The following is an 18,525-nucleotide window of genomic DNA, read 5'->3' on the forward strand; positions in this document are numbered from 1 at the left end:
CTATGAAAGGGCATCTGAAGACCCACTGCATAGTTAAGGCAGCCAATTACTACAGAATGTAATATTTTATAAGTGCAAAAGTGTCTTAAACAGCGATTTGGTGGCATTACTCTAAATAATTACCTTTTTGTCTAAAAATTAATTAAGCGGAAACTGGTATTGTGACATGTACACTTGTGATCTATTTACGTCATAATCTCAGTCTAATTACTCCATACAGTTTAACAGCTCAAGTCAATAAAGAATCTAAAGAAACAGGAAGCTAGTCCAAGTATCTAAAGATTTTGCAACACACCCTAAAGGGCATTGAATAGGTGTCTTCAGACATTATACAAAAGCTATTCTCAATAAAACCCACATGAAATAAAATAAATAGAAGGGGATACAATACAGGAATAGGACTTTTCCCTTTAAAAAAGAAAATTACATAATCCGCTAGCTGTGATTTGGACAGCTGGACTTCCTTCCCCAAGGACAAAGAATTTCCTTTGTGTCTGCATTAATCTGCCATGCAGCCCTCTGAAGGTGAGCTAGGAAACCAAGACCTGATTTTATTTACATTTTCTTGGGGAGTTTGTCCTCATGATCCTGGAAAGCAAAATAAGGCTCAGATATTGCTCCAAAACTATTTCAAGTGGCTAGTGATTTCCCTGCCCCCAAGGAAACTGGTCTTATTGGCTTCTCTTCACAACAGAGGCCCCTTCTGGACCTCTTTAGGGTACTGGGGTTCAAGGATGGACTCTCCTGAGGTTCTACCACCTTCCACTGTATGGGATTTACAGTAGGCCAGAAGGGTCTGTGTTTCTCCTGGAAGACCTGTTACAGAGGCGGTAAAAGGGGAGGAAGCTGAGCCTGAAAGCCCTTTACAACACCCTTGCATTTGCAGTGTCTGCGCTGTGTCCTGTACCCTCCATCCACGACCCAAGAGAAGGCAAAGACTGCTGAGCTATGCAGTCAGGGGCACTGACTGCTGGTGTGGGTTCCAGAGAATTCCATGATTTTCCATCTGAAGCACTGGCCTTCCAGCATTGCTTCCCAAGGGGACAAGGAGCTTCTCACCCTGAAACCAACTATTCCAATCCTGCCTCCTTTCCTGTTCAGGGGAAGGCAGCTGATGTGACCTCACCCAGACTGGGCTAAGAGGGTGGGAGGGACTACATGTTGCCCACAGTGCCATTGGAGCTCTCTAACCAGATGAGGGTGAAGCAGAACACACAGACCTTCCCTTTTGTCTTTGGCTTTCTCAAACCAGCTCTCTCCATGAAGCCTGCTGTCTCCAGCTGTTGCAAACATCTCAAAGGGGAAGCAGAGCTGAGGGGACAATCTTCCCAAAAGGTAATCGCAGCCCTGGGACACAGTTGGAAGTCAGACAAACATATTGAGCCAAATGGTTAATCAAAAATTTGAAATAAGTTTGGAATTTCCCTCAGAAAAGCTCTGCAGTTGGGAAATCTCTCTGTCCCTGCAGAGGCAGATTAAACTGGAGAGAACTTTAGAGGCCAGGGCATTTCCAAGCTGCCAGATCTACTTCTGCCCCCAAGCTGCAAAAAGCAAGCTAAAGTACCCACCCATTACAACTGATTTATGTATCTTAGTACAATGGAGAGCATGTTAGGGGCTGGGTGAAGGTATATGCCAACAGTTCTATCAAATGTATTTTGTTAGTAGAAGTATTAGTGCTTTTTAAAAGTAGGAATTGGTGTCAGAGGAAATGAATTTCACACATATTACAGGAAAAAATAAGACTGTGTGCCAGTCTACAACATAACACTAGTGAAACAGCACAGAAACTAGGATGAAGCTCAACAATACTAATATAAAGTACCACTGCCTTGCATTAAGCTTTTCTGTACCTTCTTAGAGGTATAGCTCAAAGAATAGCGTTGCACTAAAAATTCTTTAATTTTTAAAAAGTATTTGGTTAAGACTATTTCATAGGTTCAAGCTTGGAGCATGTACATATTTGCTCTTTACTAGGCAACTTCAGTGCACACAAACATGAACCAAAATGTTCTATAAATGTATTTTGTTTTAAAAACCCAGAGAAAGTCTTGTCAGTTAAAACCTGAGTTTAACCTGCATTCTCTCTCTTCTACAGGAGCTGGTAATTTCAAACACTTTGATGCAAAAGAAAACCTTGAATTTAGGTCATTAGGAAAAATTAAGGAATATTTTGCCCATCTGGCATTATTAGACAGCTTAACCGGAATAACCAGTATTTATACTGCAATGAAAGACATGCAAATAAAGTTCAACACAAGGGTGGAGGGGGTCCCAGAGCTGAGGCTCCAGCCATAGCCCAATGTCTACACAGTAATTTTTAGCCCTGGAGCCTAAGCCCTGCGAACCTGAGTTAGCTGCCACAGGACAACCATAGGCATGCTGAGAGTCTTTTATCCCTGTATAGACATATCCTGAGTGACCTGTATTGAGGAACTTCATGTGATCAAGTATTGGGATGTACTTCATTGTTACTGGTGCCTCCAAGTCTGTGGGAATACAGATGTCTAGGGAAAAACCCCTCAAACTGATAAAAAAAAGTGTCTATAGAAGTCTGGTATAAACAAGACTGGGTGATTTATAAAGGGTGCCTATGATTTAATTATGTTCCATGATTGGTAATTAATCGTGGGAAAGCAATTTTCCCTCCAAAAGGGAGGTGTTTTGTCTCACACCATATGAAAGTAAATTCAGGAAGTGCAAACTGCTGGCTTCCCACCAGTTACAGAAGAGAGACAGAGGCCAGCTCTTTACCTTACATCAAGGTTGGTAATATATCTGTAATATACTTATTCTTTTCTGTGCTCTAGTGCTATACTAACCTCAGCTTGTCAAACAACAGGCTTGAGTGGAAACTTTAAGCACAAATGTGCTTACTCAATTTAAGCATAAGGAAGAAGAAATGTGCTTTTAGACAAAGCAAGACTGGGAGTCTTGAGATCTCTATTCCAGTCACAGCTTTGCCATGAACCTCCCAAGAACTTGGGCAAATCACTTGCTCTGACAATGTGCACAAAGTTAAGAAGGTGGTGGGGGAATTAAAAGGCATGTTGGAAATATGTACTCTTATTAGTAGGCTGTATCATCCAGGGTAACACATTATCTTCATGCTGTCCTAAAGCTCTCCTTTGGGGAAGCAAAAAGGGCTGATGCCTGAACACATTTTTTTCTGGCTGTTTTTGTCTGACTAATAAATTCTTTTAAATAATTAGCAGAAAGTGAGACTCCTGACAGGATGTACAAGATGACAGATCTGGATGTGAATAACCTCAAGGGAAAAAAATCCTGATGGAAAGTTAACAGCTGGAAAATATAAAGGCTGACTACTCGCCGACTGCCCTACTTCCTAACAGAAAGGGGAACCAAGCAATTGGTGATAGAAGTAAGCCGTTAAAATACAGAAGCAGTTACTGTACATGGAGCCCGTATATTGTGATATAAATAGAAGTTTTTTTAAACTGAAGAGCAATAAAAATATGTTAATGTTAAAGATACTGACGAGCTAATGTTACCTGTAATCAGTGTTACTGTAAAATAGAAACATTTAGAAAAGAAAATAGAGCTTTATCTTCTGAAAAGTTCTACTCACTATTCTTGCTAGATCAAATATGTTTCCATTGTATTGCAATTAATATTGCTGGGTACAAGAGCCTATTTCAATCACTAATTATTTTGATGGGCCAATAGAGTGCAAGAATTTTTATTCCTTTTCCAGAACAATCAAACAGTCTGGTGAATGAGGTTTTGAACTAATGCTTCTCTGAGTACTTGTATTACTTGCCGATGAGAACTTTTAAAGTAATAATGGTCTTATTTTAGATAGACCTGTTAGAACAGGAATGCTAAATATCTTAACACTTAGATAATGCAGTGAAGATAAGGATTTCTAATATACCTAGGCAGAATATACAAGTTCTATTTAAAGCCTTTTAATTATTTTCGGTACACAATATTCAATTAAGGCTGTTGGGTCAGATTATTCCTTGCAGGTCAGAGAAATTAACCTATGAAGTTTCTGCTGATTCTTCTGACCAGTATTTAGGTCTCCAGGCCTTACCTTTAGTACAGTAACTCCTCGCTTAACATTGTAGTTATGTTCCTGAAAAATTCTACTTTAAGCGAAACAAAGTTAAACAAATCCAATTTCCCCATGAGAATTAATGTAAATGGGGGGGGAGGGGGGTTAGGTTCCAGGGATTTTTTTTTCGCCAGACAAAAGACTGTACACACATATACACACACACACAGTATAAGTTTTAAACAAACAATTTAATACTGTACACAACAATGATTGTGAAGCTTGGTTGAGATGGTGAAGTCAGGGAGTGGGAGAGGGTGGGATATTTCCCAGGGAATGCCTTACTGCTAAATGATGAACTGCACTCGGCTGAGCCCTCAAGGGTTAGCACATTGTTAACGTAGCCTCACACTCTACAAGGCAGCACAATGGAGGGAGAGGAGACAGCATGGCAGAGAGAGACAGAGACACACGTCCTGAGAGAGAGAGAGAGGGAGGCACATTGCCCCTGTAAGTACGCTGACCCCACTCTAAATACACTGCCTTTTTAAGTAGATCATTTGCACTAACACCATTTTAAGTAGAGGGCTTCATTTCCAGTCCAAGGTAGGTATGGATCATCATGCACTCCATCAAGTGTACATGCTTATGTGGAAACTGGAAAGAAGTCCCTGAACTATGATAGCTGATATAATCAAAGCTTTTTTACACTAAGATATAACTTGCAAAACTATGTCATTTAGTACAAAAGAAATCAACACTACTTACATGACCTCAGTCCCCTACCTGATCAGTGCCTGCTCCATGCTTGTGGAGAGGCTGAACATAAGTCAATGGCACTCATTGCATTTGCAGCATACTGCATGTTGCACAGAAACTAGCGACCTGGGATGCGTAATGGGAACTGGAAGTCCTAAAAACAGGTATGCTTGAAATCAATTATGTGCCAAATGCCCCTCTCAGCCTTGATTTTTGAGACTGTGTGTGGATCTGTAACATCTGAAAATAACACATTAAAAGAATGTTTAGGTAGCAAAGTCAAGCATTCAAAAGTTAATAATTCGTGTGTTTCCTAAGCTGGCAACTTTAACTTGGCCCCTCTGTGCATAAGCATTATGATACAATCTTCAATGACACAATCAAATGCTATTTTTTTTCCACAGGACCCTGCCTCATTCACTGTACAGAACAGATGGTACTATGGGAATGAATCAGGGTTGTGTAATAAAGAAGGCTGTTGTCTGCAGCGCCTCTGCATCATTTGTTGCAAAACTTGGAAAGTAAAGAAGGAGAAGATGGCAGGAAGAGAAACTCTCCCCCTAATGGTTTAGGGAGTTTACTGCCCTCCTGGAGAATTGGTTTCTATTCCTGTCTCTGCCACAGGGTTTTTATGTGAAGCTGGATATGACATGTAAACAAACATTTTCACAGCAGGCCTCTGTGTATTCCTCATTTTCTGGTTACCGAACATGAAACACTTGGGGTCTGATGCAGAAAATGCTGAGTGCTGAACTGCAACTAAGATCAATGCAAGCTCTGCTCTGAATATATGAAGTGGTGTAAAATACTAAGTACTCCGAAAAATCAGCTCCTAGGCTTGTCAAATCAGGCAACCAAAATTAGTTGACACTTCTTTGTAAAATGGGGCACAGCAATACCACCTCCTAGGAGTGTTCTGAAGGTAAATTCGTCAGTGTTTGTAAAGAACAAAAACTACAAAAGAGCACTGTAGAAAAATAAATGAAAAAAAATTTAATCATGTAGAACGATAACGACCCTCACCTCTGGTCCTGTCCTCCCAGTCCATGTTCTTCTTTCCACTGCACCTGCCCTTTCCCATCCCTGCTGCTATCCCTCCCAGCTGCTGCTCCACACCCCCATCTCTTGTCCCTTTCCCCTCACACCTCTACATTAGATTCAGGATGCCTCCTTCTCAATGCCTGGGCACCAGCTCCATGACCAATGAGAACACTGAAAAATCTGTCTGCTCTCAATTCCAGTACTGGCACCACAATGGTCCCCAAATGTTGAGAGAAGGTACGGGGAAAGCCCCTGCAGCCCTGGGCTGGAGTATGCTCAGTAACTCTGAGGTGATGGCACATGTGGTCTGTCATGTGGGAGCTCTGAGGGAATGGTACAGTCACAATTTAGCAGCTGAACCAACAAACCTATGAACATGTGCAAACAGACTTTTCAGAGGCTTATAACTTGGCCAAATCTGAGAAATTCTCCCACAGGAATACTAAGAAGCACATCCTGCCACAAACACCACCACTCCCTTGCCAAATATCAAGTCCCTTCTCCAAAGCATAGGCACTAGAGCTTTTCAGTGAAACAGACGTAAGATCTGTAAAATAGGTAAAATATTTTTCCTTAATCTTATTCTCAGAAATGGGCGAACCATTTTATCTGAAACTTTCCAAGAACATTCAGCCAGAGTCAGACCTGACATTGAAAATTTCAGCCCAAACAATTTAAATTTGGCAGTTATAAGTAACTGAAAACACGGTCTTACAATGGTAAACGTCAGGCAAACTTAACGACATATGTTGCTACCTGAACCACCTATAATTAACGTTAAGATTTTGTAATGGGTATTTTTAGTAAAAGTCACAGGCAGGTCGTGGGCAATAAACAATAAATCATGGAAGCCTGAGCCCCACCGCCGCCCAGGGCTGACAGTCTGAGCCCAAGCCCTGCCGGGGCTGAAGTCATGGAGGTCACTTAAAATCATGGAATCCGTGACCAACTTGTAGCCTTACCTATAATACATACATGTACATGGTGGTGGGAGGAGAAGAGGCTGTTTTTGTTATCTTAGTACTTAGTGTTACCAGCACTTAAAGACATCAAGAAATAAAAATAAGCTATTTACAGGATCCACAGTGCACTGCCACCTTTAACTACACAAGCAGAAAGATATCTAAACAGTTCTTCCTCTAGATTTTGATTGTCTTTAAAATCATACCAGCTAAAATCCTAGGCCTTTTAAGTACCAATGAAGTCATGTTCTGTCCTCTTCCTTACACACTGAATTTTCTTTCAAATATGAAAAAAGCAACGGTTGAACTCTGTCACCAGGGCACACTGAACCAACATATTGCTAAGGAGATAATTCAAGTTGATCTAATTCTATTCTGATTTTGCAGTTCAGAACAAAAAGAGAAACAGTTTTTTTTATCAAGTAACTGTCTCAAAGATGGCTTCTATTAGAAAGCATACTTAGAAAGTATTTTAAGTCTGTAAAAACTGGCCAATTCTTGGTAACAAGTTTAAAAACGTAAGGGCATATTGGATTCTACAACCTGGGTAATCTGTGGATTTCATTAAATCCAAAAAGATCATTCAATCCAGATCAGATATTATATTTTAAATCCATGTATTTACAGGAAAATTAAAGTACTGCATAGATATATAGATAGATATATATTTTAAAAAAGCTAGCAGAGACTTCAGGTACTAAACTTGGAAATTCTTCATAAATGATAACACTTGAGTGCTGGAACATACTAACAACTGAATGTTTTGGGTCTATCAAGGTGAACAGTACAAAGACAAGAGTAAAGACCAGGATGTTCAAATGCTTGGCTGTTCAAATGGGCTGAATACTGCACATAATAGAATATTTACAATATCATACTGAAATAATATTATAAATAAAAACTAAGGTTCACAAAGAACCTGTAGGCACCCACAAAGAGCTGGCTGATCACTGTACTAGATTTCAGCCTTGTTCCAGAAGTGTACAGCATCTTCATTACAAGGAGCTTAAAGACCTATTGAGCAGCTGGAAGTGAGCCAGCCTAGGTGCTTCTAGTATGTGCCGCTGGTATATAAGAGGAAGAGAAGAAACCAGCAAGAGGAGCATCTAAAGGAAAAGGAAACATGACCATCAGTCAACATATCCAAGGGAGAGGGAGAAGGAAAGCGAAATGGGGAAAGGGACCAGATAGAGAAGTAGAACACATGGAAGGGGGAGATGGAGAAGAGTGAACAAACTTATTAATGCAATAAATACATCCTCTTTGAAAAAAGTTCATCATTTTCGACATAAGCAATTGTAATAACTTTCACAGGGATGTTATGATTGCAATTGTAACACTATGAAAAACACAAGAACTCTTGCTCTAACAGCCAAAAATATCTGATGGCTTATGCTCAAATATGAGAATGGCTAACTGCTTGCTGGGATCAGTGGGTAATTTGAGCTTCCTCTGAATCAATCATGGGACACCAATGAAGACAGAATATCGTGGTGGGCAAACTTTTTGGCCCGAGGGCCACATCGAGGAATAGAAATTGTATGACAGGCCATGAATGCCCACAAAATAGGGGTTGGGGTGTGGGAGGAGGTGCGGCCTCTGGGGTGCAGCTGGGGATGAGAGGTTTGGGGTGCAGGAGGGTGCTCCGGGCTGGGATCGAAGGGTTTGGAGAGCGGGGGGAATCAAGCCTGGGGCAGGGGGTTGGGGCGTGGGGAGAGGCTCACGGGGTGCAGGCTCCGAGGGACACTTACCTCAAGCGGCTCCCGGAAGCAGTGACATGTCTCTTCTCTGGCTTGTATGCGGAGGAGTGGCCAGGCGGCTCTGCGCGCTGCCCCATCCGCAGGCACCGCCCCTGAATCTCCCATTGGAGCACGTAGGAGCCAGAGCGGGGCCATGCCGTGGCTTCTAGGAGCTACATGGTACAGCCCGCACCCGGAACCCGGGCCGGAGCGGGGCCGAGCCGCGTGGTGCGGCCACCAACCCGGCCGGAGCGGGGCCAAGCCGTGTGGTCCGGCCCCCAACCCAGCGCCCCGGCTGAAGCAGGTCTGAGCCACGCGGTGCAGCTCACAGGTCAGCTTAAAATGGCCCACGGTCCATAGTCTGCCCACTCCTGGACTAGATGGACCAACAATCTGGTCCACCGATAGTTGGCATTTATTTAGCACTTTTCAGAGGACCTCAAAACAATTAACTGATCCTCAGAGAACCCATGTAAGGCAGGCATCATTTATCCCCTATTTCACAGACACAGAAGTAATTTACTCAAGGTTACACTACTGGTTGGAGTAAAGAAATTAGGTTTTGATTAAGTCCTGTGCTTTAGCTACAAAACTATTCTTCTCTTTGACAGTTACTGATGTAAATCTTTCCTAATGTCTCATTGCCAGAAACGCCTGTAGCTAGTCAACAAAATTAAGCCAGGCAAAGCTTTTTACATAATGCTCTTACTGAGCAAATCTTACGAGATTAACTTCTTAAGAAAAATGTTACAAGTCAAATACAAAAATTATGAAGGTCCTGTAAAAAGGTTTTGCACTTGTAAAAAAAAATATGCAGTAGTTTTATTAATTACAGCAAAACAATCCCAGGCAGACCAAGATTAGTCCTAATTTTCACATGTTATCTCCCAAGAGCAGTCATCAGGCTGGCTGTTTTACTTCTTTCTAAACACTGAATCAAAGCAATTTTTTTTCCTAAAAAGGACAAATATTATTAAAATGTAATATTTTAACATTTTGCTAATTCTTTACTGCCTTCACAACTTATCTTAAATTATTAAAGTGCATGTTTTATGCTTCTTTCTTTAGTTTCCTAATTGTTATAATTTTAGATTTTACATAGTTTTTCACTATGAAATTTTATGTCAAGAATTGAATTTGATATTAAAATTTCCATAAGTCAAGAAAGCTGAAATGTTCCACCAAGGTACACTCCATCAGGATTTGCGGTTTGAAGTCATTAGGAATTGTGTTCCAGTGTTACTTGATAATTTTAGCAAGTGTATAAAAAAAACTTCACCATAACTAAAGTATTAAAAGGCTAAATAAAATTATTTCTAACACAAACAATTTTGGTTTTAATTTACAAAGATTTTATGCCATTAAGTTTAATGAAAATGTTATTTTAACCACTTGTGCTGCAGACACTTATGCACATGCTTAAAGTTAAGCATGAGTAGTCCAAATGAAGACAACAGGACTGTTCATGCAACTAAAATTACACACCTGCTTAAGTGGTTGCAGAATCAGGACCTTAATCTTCAATATTTTTCTCTATAGCACTTTCGTAAAATTTGAGTAAGATAGTCTACCACTGTGGCTTTTAAAAAGAGGCCAGCATTTATAATTTAGTTCATTATGAATGCTGATCTAGAGTTGCAGCAGCACAAATTTTCATATCAATTTTGCTAAGCTTTGAAGTGATTGGTATTGCTCCATTCTGATTTTTAAAAGATGGCATTATGGTAAGTTTACAGCTCTGGATGCAAAGATTTTGGTAGTTAGTGGGAAATGGGAATAACTCTTCAAACAATCTTAAAGTCTATAACGGCTACAGTTGCCTCTTTCCAGAAAGAATTCCAGTATTGCCCTATTATTAACTTAAATTTCTAGCCAGAAGCTGTTTGTAAGAAAGGAAAGTTACTGAACAAGAATGTGTCTCAGGAATCCAAGCATATTGCATTTATCTGCACTCTCTTGAGTGCCTGTTTTGGTGTCATGAGCCACAAGGATCCATCTAGAAGGCAATTGTTAGAGCGACCCACACATAGCAGAACCTCAGAATTATGAGCATCAGTGTTATGAACTGACCGGTCAACCACATACCTCATTTGGAACCAGAAGTACACAATCAGGCAGTGTGGGGGGGCGGGTGTGTGAAGCAGCAAATACTATATACTACAGCACAGTACTGTGTTAAAGGTAAACTACTAAAAAAAAAATAAAGGGAAATTTAAAAGAAGATTTGACAAGGTAAGGAAACTGTTCCTGTGCTTGTTTCATTTAAATTAAAATGGTCAAAAGTACCACTTTTCTTCTGCATAATAAAGTTTCAAAGCTGTATTAAGTCAATGTCCAGTAGTAAACTTTTGAAAGAACCATAACGTTTTGTTCAGTTACAAACATTTCAGAGTTACTAACAACCTCTATTCCCACAGTGTTTGTAATTCTGAGGTTCTACTGTACTCTCTTTAAAGGCTGTGTACACACACTACTATTTATATCATTATAAGTTATGTCACTCAGGGGTGTGAATAAGCCCGAGTGAAATAAGTTACACCAACCTAAGCGCCAGTGTGAACAGCGCTATACTGCCACTCGTGGGGGCTGGAGTAATTCAGTCAACAGGAGAGCCCTCTTCCATCGGCTCAGAGCATCTGCACAAGCAGCAAGCGCTACAGCGGCATAGCTGCATCAATGCAGCTGCTCTGCTGTAAGCTGTGCGTGTAGCCATAATCTTAGACCCAAATATCTGGTGCAAGCATATGAGCGACTGCAGTACTAATCAGCTGCAGTTCCTTTCCAAAGAAAACTACCATCTGATGACTGAAGAAGCAGAGTGAGGATTTGCATAGGCTTGGGGAACTCAAGTGACAGGCAGGTAGCCTTTTCTTTTCCAGTGTGAATTGTTCAAGTGGATCTCCACTCTTGGCGGTGACCACAGAAAGCACATGAAGAGCATTTAAAGACTGAAGGACTGTACTTCCAAAGAGGATTAGACTTCACTTCTAAATCAAGAAAGCAGTGTTAAGTGAGGGATAACTGTAGTTCCTCACAAAAGCCTTAAGAACTTTATTCACAATCTGATTAAGAGGCGTACACATGCATAGAGCCCTGATAGCCAAAAGCTTCTGTTTATAACTGAACCACAAGGCTGCATTTGTACTTCTTAGGTGAGCTAACACGCCTGCCAGGTATTTGGTATAGTCTCAGGAAGCCATCAGCAAAGCCAAACAAATTGTTTGTATTGTATTGTATTGGTAACAAATTTATTTGAGCATAAGCTTTCGTGAGCTACAGCTCACTTCATTGGATGCATCCAATGAAGTGAGCTGTAGCTCACGAAAGCTTATGCTCAAATAAATTTGTTAGTCTCTAAAGGTGCCACAAATACTCTTTTTCTTTTGCGGATACAGACTAACACGGCTGCTATTCTGAAACCTTGTATTGGTAGTAATCATTCTCTATTCATTATCTGAGGTACTTCCTGTGTGAAACTTTACTTAAAGATGACTGTCAGGTAAACAACCCTGAACCAGTTCTTTGAACTCAGTAAGAGATAGCAGCAGCAATTGTGCCATTTGAACCTCAGAATGAATTTGCTCAGATTTCTTTAGTCCAATAGAGAGACAGACCTTTTATCTTTAAAATTAGAAGAACTTGGAGTAAGTATTTCCCTTATACTGGTGCAAGAATTTAGTTTCTCCTACTTTGTTTAGAAAAGAAACTTTCACCTCAGCATTTTCTCATGGAAGTAGGATAGGAAACTATACAAATGAAACAAAAATCAATTACTTTTATTTCCATTTTCAACACCCAATTCAAATGAATTCAACTACATACAGAAAGAAAAAGAAAAAGATTGTCCCTGAAAAGGTGGATTTAATCAGATCTACTTCAGGGTTCTGGGCTCATCAAAATAATTATCCACTAGCAGATGCTGCAGGCAGGCAGAGCCAAAGGACACTGTCTTTCTTGGAAGCACCTGCAATGTTCTCCTGACTGTGATTGGAGGGACTACCGATGCCCCGAGATACTGAAGACTGCCCCACTGATATTAATAAGAGTTGAATGATTAAATCCCATGGAATGCTTTGAAAAGCATACATGGTTCTAAAAAACCTACTAATGCCGAGAAAGAGTTCGTTACTACTTTGTATACAGATACCACAGTTTATACATTCCCTGCAACGGAGCCCCTAGACACTATACACTGTTCTTGAATATTGGATAAAACTGATACCAAGTTTATAATTAGACACAATGAAGAGCTAGAACAGGAAGCCTAAAATCTAGTGTCTTTATTTTTGCTCATTCATGTCAAACCCTTACTTATCTCAATGAATGCTTTTCTTCCTGAGATGACAGGAAAATGGATTAAGGGCAAGCTGACAACCATAATTTCCTCAGGTTGCGAAGTCACCTTCCATAGAAGCAATGAAATTCGCATACATATGTCCAACATGCAGTTAAATCCTCTCAAGCAAGTGCTTTCTGGAGATATTTACTTCATGTAAGACACACTCAGTAAGGAGCAAAAAATCATCTTGAGTACATTTTTAAGACCACCATCACAATACAGTGAAAGTGATTAATTCCATTGTTCAAGATGAAGGAAATGTTAGAAGTAAGTAGAATGGTAAAAATGTAGAAGATTTCTCCTTTTTACAACCATTTGGGTTTTAAAGGGATAGTTACAGGAACGTAAATGCTTGAATAAACAGTTAAGTACAGAACATATGGGGAGGTCATGCAAACAAACGTATAAGGATATCAGCCTATTACTGCAATGACAGCTGGAAAAAATTTGATACAAGTAGTTTGTCAACAAATACACAAGGGAACCCATCCATGTACAGGGCTTCGTGTGGCATCACAGCAGCAAGGCACAGTAGGGGAGGCTGGAATGGGCATGTGCCCTTTTTTGGGGGATGCTATTTTTTTTTTTTTTTTGAACAAATGATAAAGAAGACTTGAAAGGTTTTTTTCCTGAAGTTTTTTCATATGTGTTTAATTTACATTAGAAATTCAGGTCCCATCTAGCTTTAAAGACTGATAACTGGAGGACTAGTGAAATGATGACAAAGGCCAAGAAAGTAAAAGCTGAACAATGACAGGAAAAAATTTTAGTAACACTGTTTAAAAATTTTGTTTAAAAGCATTTAACTTTAATGTTTAATCAATGGACAAAGAAAAAATTAAATATTCAGGGGGAAATTTTCAAAAGTGACTTACGCTCTTCAGTCCTATTGACTTTCAGTGGCACTCAGGCACTTTCAAAAACTATTTGCCACATAAGTTAAGGCAAGGAATCACAAAAAAAAACATCCTAAGTGATCCCCAATATTACCTTCAGCAAAAGGGAAGGCCAGACTTGACTTTCCCGATATTTCTAATGTAACATGCAAGCAGGAGAACACACTATGCAGGACTCCTTTAAACAGTTTTTTGTGGCTATGTCATTTCTCCCTCTGAAGTCAGAATCACTTATTACTGGCGTAATACAGTTTTCATTTTCTAAGGTGTTATGATGAAGGAATACTTTTAGTTTTTCTTGGCAGTTTTCTGTGACAAGGGGTAGAAAGCAAGGAATGGGAAACTGAAAGACAAGGTATGCTGTATTTTTGCCCTGGATCCCGCAAGGACTTATGCACTGACTTTGGTGGGACTGCTCACAGTGTATAGTGATTTAGAGTGCTCCATTCTGATTTTTAAAAGATGGTATTATGGTAAGTTTTCAGTTCTAGATTCAAAGATTTTCACAGTTAGTGGGAAATGTTAAGCATGTACCTAAGTCATTGCAAGATTGGTCTCTGTGTTTAAACCAGTTCAATTTAAAGCTGTTCAATTCTCCAGTGCAAATGAAGCCTTGGAGACCAAAAAGGTAAAGACAACTAACCCAAAACAGAGGCAAAAAAGAGGCTTTACTTCTATTTATGGAGCAAGGCGCTTTTATATTCATCCCACTTGTTAAGGAAGTAGGAAAGCAATACAGTTGTAACAGTTAATTACTTTATATTTTCAAAATGCACTACAGAGGCTATGGCTACACTAGAAACTCTCTAGTGTAGCTGCTCTAAGCCTAGTTGGTCCCAGGAAATAAGATAGATAAGGTGAGTAAGGTAGCAACTTGTATTGGACCAAGTTCTGTTGGTGAAATAGGCAAGTTTTTGGAGTAGCAGCCATGTTAGTCTGCTTAGCTGTCTTAGTCTGTATTCGCAAAAAGGAGTACTTGTGGCACCTTAGAGACTGACCAATTTATTTGAGCATAAGCTTTCGTGAACTACAGCTCACTATGCATCCGATCAAGTGAGCTGTAGCTCATGAAAGCTTATGCTCAAATAAATTGATTAGTCTCTAAGGTGCCACAAGTACTCCTTTTCTTTAGGCAAGTTTTTGAGCTTCACAGAGATAGAAAGCCTGCCTCTTTCACAAACAGAATTTGGTCAAATAAAAGATATTACCTCATCCACCTTGTTTCTCTCAAACTGAATGGTAACAGTGCACCTCCTTACCCCCACCTGTGGGGCTGGAGCCAAGGCAATGTTGTTGAAAGTTTATTTAGTGTTAAGGATCTCACATTTATTTGACTCTAGGTGCCTATAGACCTGCCTGTGCTTCCTGAAAAGTGAGCTTTATCAGGGGCTAATCTGGCCTGTTTCCCTGAACGGGTGAAGCTGGAGCAGGTGGCAGCGGCTGAGATTACCCTAGGTGGGCATCCTGCCCGCTGAGGACCGTAGGGGCGAGGGTACCAGCCTGGCTGGGGGTAATGAGCTGTGCCGCACTCACCAGCTGTTTGAGATCTTCCTCCGAGAGCCCCGCGTAGCGGTAGCGCTGCTGCTCGAACTCGTATCTGGTGGTCTTGGCCACCACCACGACCCGGGAGGGGCGGAACCCCCCGCCACAAGCGAGCCGCGCGCTCCCCGCGCTCCTCCCCCGCCGCTGATCCAGCCACGACAGGGCGAACCCAGAAGAGTTCTGCGGGCCCAGCGCGAAGGGTCCGGGTCCAGGCGAGCCCGAGCGCTCTTGCTGGAGGAGCCGCTGGGGTGGGAACCCGGCGGCGGCGAAGGAGGGGAGCAAGGACTCGGCCCGGCTCAGCCGGCTGCACGTGAGGAGGCGCCGCTGAAGCCCGCCGGGCAGCGGCAGCCCGGCCAGGAGAGACGAAGCCGCAGGCGCTGCTTGGTATTTCAGCAGGGAGCGCAGGGCGGCCGCCCGGCTGGCTGCGCAGCGGCAGCCGCACAGGAAGCCCGGGTAGCAGGTCATAGCCCGGGCTTCACTACCCCCGGACCCGTAATGGCCGGGAGCCCACCCCTGGCCGCTCCAACCGCGCAGCTCTTCGAGGGGGGCGGAGACAGATCCGGCAAACCAGAGCCCGCCGCCTCCTAAGCGCTAAACACACATGGTACGTGCGCGCCGGCCTAGAGACCCAGCTCACGGAACAGACAGCGCACGCGCCCAACACAAGGACTAGGACAGAGAGACATACTCACCCGCCGGAACATAATATGGACTGCGCATGCGCCCGACTCAATCAAACCAAGAGGGGGAAACTTTTCCCGGCTGCTGACAGGACGAACAGCGCATTTCAACCAATCAGGAAGAAAAGAACGCCAAACCGAGGAAGGGCGGGAGGAAAAGGCCGTGGGGTGTTTATCTACATCAACCCCTACAGATTGCCGCTCCGTCCTGTTGGCATTACTGAGGGGTGCGCATGCGCTTCCTCCTCCTGGCACCAGCCTGTCCTGAAGCCCAGCGAGCCTGGGAGGGGTCAAGAGATAGCGATTGGATTCGAACTGAGAAGTTGGGTGCGCGAGCTGGAGAGTGACTGCCATCACAGAGCCAGTTAGAACTGGCTCGCAGGGGGCGGGGCGCCCCTCCTGAGGGGAGTTGTTGACTGGAGGCAGGGAACGCAGGGCTGTCAAACTGCCGCCTGTCCAGGGCAGCCTCCCTGTCTGCGAGACATGAGGCAGAGTGCACAGAGAGCACCGTGTCACCCCAGCATCGTGCTACGGGCGGGCTCTGACTAGCACTAGCTAAAAACCTATATATGTGTGTGTGTGTCTATATATATATATATATACACCCCCTCTGATGAATCCCCTGCACACCCCATGATGCCCCCCATGCCACAAACCCCCATGCCCACCCCACCTTGCCATACTGCATCACAACCCCCCCGTATCCCCAGTGAAACCTTGCTGTGCACTGTGACACCCACCCTTGAGTACCTTGGGCCGCCGACTGCTACGCCACGACCCCAATTGTGCACCGTAAACTGCCCGTAAATTGCCCTGAGGGCCATGATCCCTGCTGTGCCCCAGGCTGCCCCTGACCTGTGCCAGGACCCCCGTACTGTGCTCTTGGCTGAACATCCTCTTCCCCCCCCCCCCCCCCAGGTCTTGACACATCTCATCTCCCCACAAAACCCAGACTGACCCTCCCCCATCTTGCCACAACCCCATTGGCAAAGCCCAGACTGACCCCCCTCCCCAGGTCTTGCCACACGCACAACCCCGTCCACAAAGCCCAGGCTGCCTCCCCTGGCCTGTGCCATAACCACAGGCAGCTCAGCATCTACCGGCAGCCCCACCGATCAGCTCCTTCCCATCCCTCCCAGCGCCTTCCATCTGCTGCAGATCAGCTGTTTAGCAGCTTGTGGGAGGAGTGAGGGCAGGGTGCGCTCAAGAGAGGGGGCAGAATGGGGTGGAGTGGGGGCAGGGCCTGGAGTGGGGCAGGGGATTGAGCTCCCCCCAGTAACTCATAAAGACACTGCCTATGGCCACACAGCCCTGCTGTGCTCCAGTCAGCCCTCCTCTCCCCCCCGCCCCGGCCATGCAACAATCCCCCTCCTACTGTGCCCCAGTTACATCCCCTGGGGCTGTGCCACGATCCTACCCTGCAGTGCCCCAGTCTGCCCTCCCACCCTGCACTGTGCCCCAGGCCACCCCTGTTACACACACAATTTAGGGCTCTCACTCCCCCTCCTCTCTTTTGGGTACTCAGGAAGTAAGGGACCCAACTTTACCCCTCCATGGGCTCCGGGCTAACACCCATTCCAGTGGGCTTTGGGCTTCACGGTCTGCAGGGCCTTTTCCAAGTGTAAGAGTCTTACACAATAATATCCTTAACCTATATTTATTAACAATTGATTGACAGAATACACATGCTAAGTGTACAGTGCTCACCACTCCCAGTAAGGCTAACAAACTTTTCCTGGTGGCCAGTCAGGATCAGGTAGTCCAGGACTCCAGCTTCTGAACAGTATATAGTTGGCAGGGTGTCATGATTTTGGCAGCTTTGATGTTGGACTGTGTTCTGGAGTTAGGTTCTTCTTCCATTTCTTCTTGGACCCCAATTTTTATAGTGAAACTTGAGTCCTGACGATCTGTATGTGATCTGATTATTTTTACTAAAGTATTATGAAATAATTCTTTAACCAGTCCTAACATAGTGAAACACTTGTTTACCAATCATGCCCCACCACCTGAATTGGTTCCAATCTTGCAAAATTAGTTATGCAACAGACAGAATCAATTAAAGAATCAGACAGAGACCATCAGGGTGGATTAAAAATCAATGATTTAAAGAAAAAAAGTTTTTTTGATAAAATGCTTGAAGAGAAAAGCCTATCTAAAGATAGTTTTAATTAAGCTACATTATAGCTCAAAGCTATCTCATCATGGAATAGGGATTATAAATTCTAATTCTATAGTATGAGACAATATAGTCATGTAATATTTAAGAAAAGTTTTGTAAATGAGTTCCAATAGTTCATGAATTAGGGACCCAATTTTGGGGGGTTCCAGGGGCTTCTGTATAGATTATTTAGGTTAATCTTTCTAGCTACCCAGTGGGATCATGGTAAATAGGCCCAATGGCCTGTGACGGGATATTAGATGGGGTGGGATTCGAGTTACCCAGGAAAGAATTTTCTGTAGTATCTGGCTGATGAATCTTGCCCATATGCTCAGGGTTTAGCTGATCGCCCTATTTGAGGTCGGAAAGGAATTTTCCTCCAGGGCAGATT

General features: G+C 42.9%; 1 protein-coding gene across 9 annotated transcripts in view; it reads right to left on the reverse strand.

Annotated features, from left to right (window-relative positions):
• NADK2 (NAD kinase 2, mitochondrial) overlaps nt 1-15,858 on the reverse strand; it is a 63,005-nt gene extending 47,147 nt beyond the window's left edge. The window contains exons 1-2 of one of the 9 annotated variants that reach the window (XM_077816758.1): nt 8,532-8,551; nt 1,221-1,347 (exon numbers count right to left, since the gene is read on the reverse strand). In XM_077816758.1, the coding sequence (XP_077672884.1) occupies nt 1,221-1,262 (42 nt within the window). In that variant the 5' untranslated portion in view covers nt 1,263-1,347; nt 8,532-8,551. Of the gene's footprint in view, nt 1-1,220; nt 1,348-4,804; nt 5,822-7,713; nt 8,424-8,531; nt 8,552-15,287 lie in introns of those variants that run through there. The other 8 variants (XM_077816760.1, XR_013346120.1, XM_077816755.1 and 5 more) reach the window with 8 other exon arrangements.
• Nucleotides 15,859-18,525: the final 2,667 nt, after the last annotated feature.

Source organism: Eretmochelys imbricata, chromosome 5, assembly GCF_965152235.1.
Source record: "Eretmochelys imbricata isolate rEreImb1 chromosome 5, rEreImb1.hap1, whole genome shotgun sequence".
Lineage (NCBI taxonomy): Eukaryota > Metazoa > Chordata > Testudines > Cheloniidae > Eretmochelys > Eretmochelys imbricata.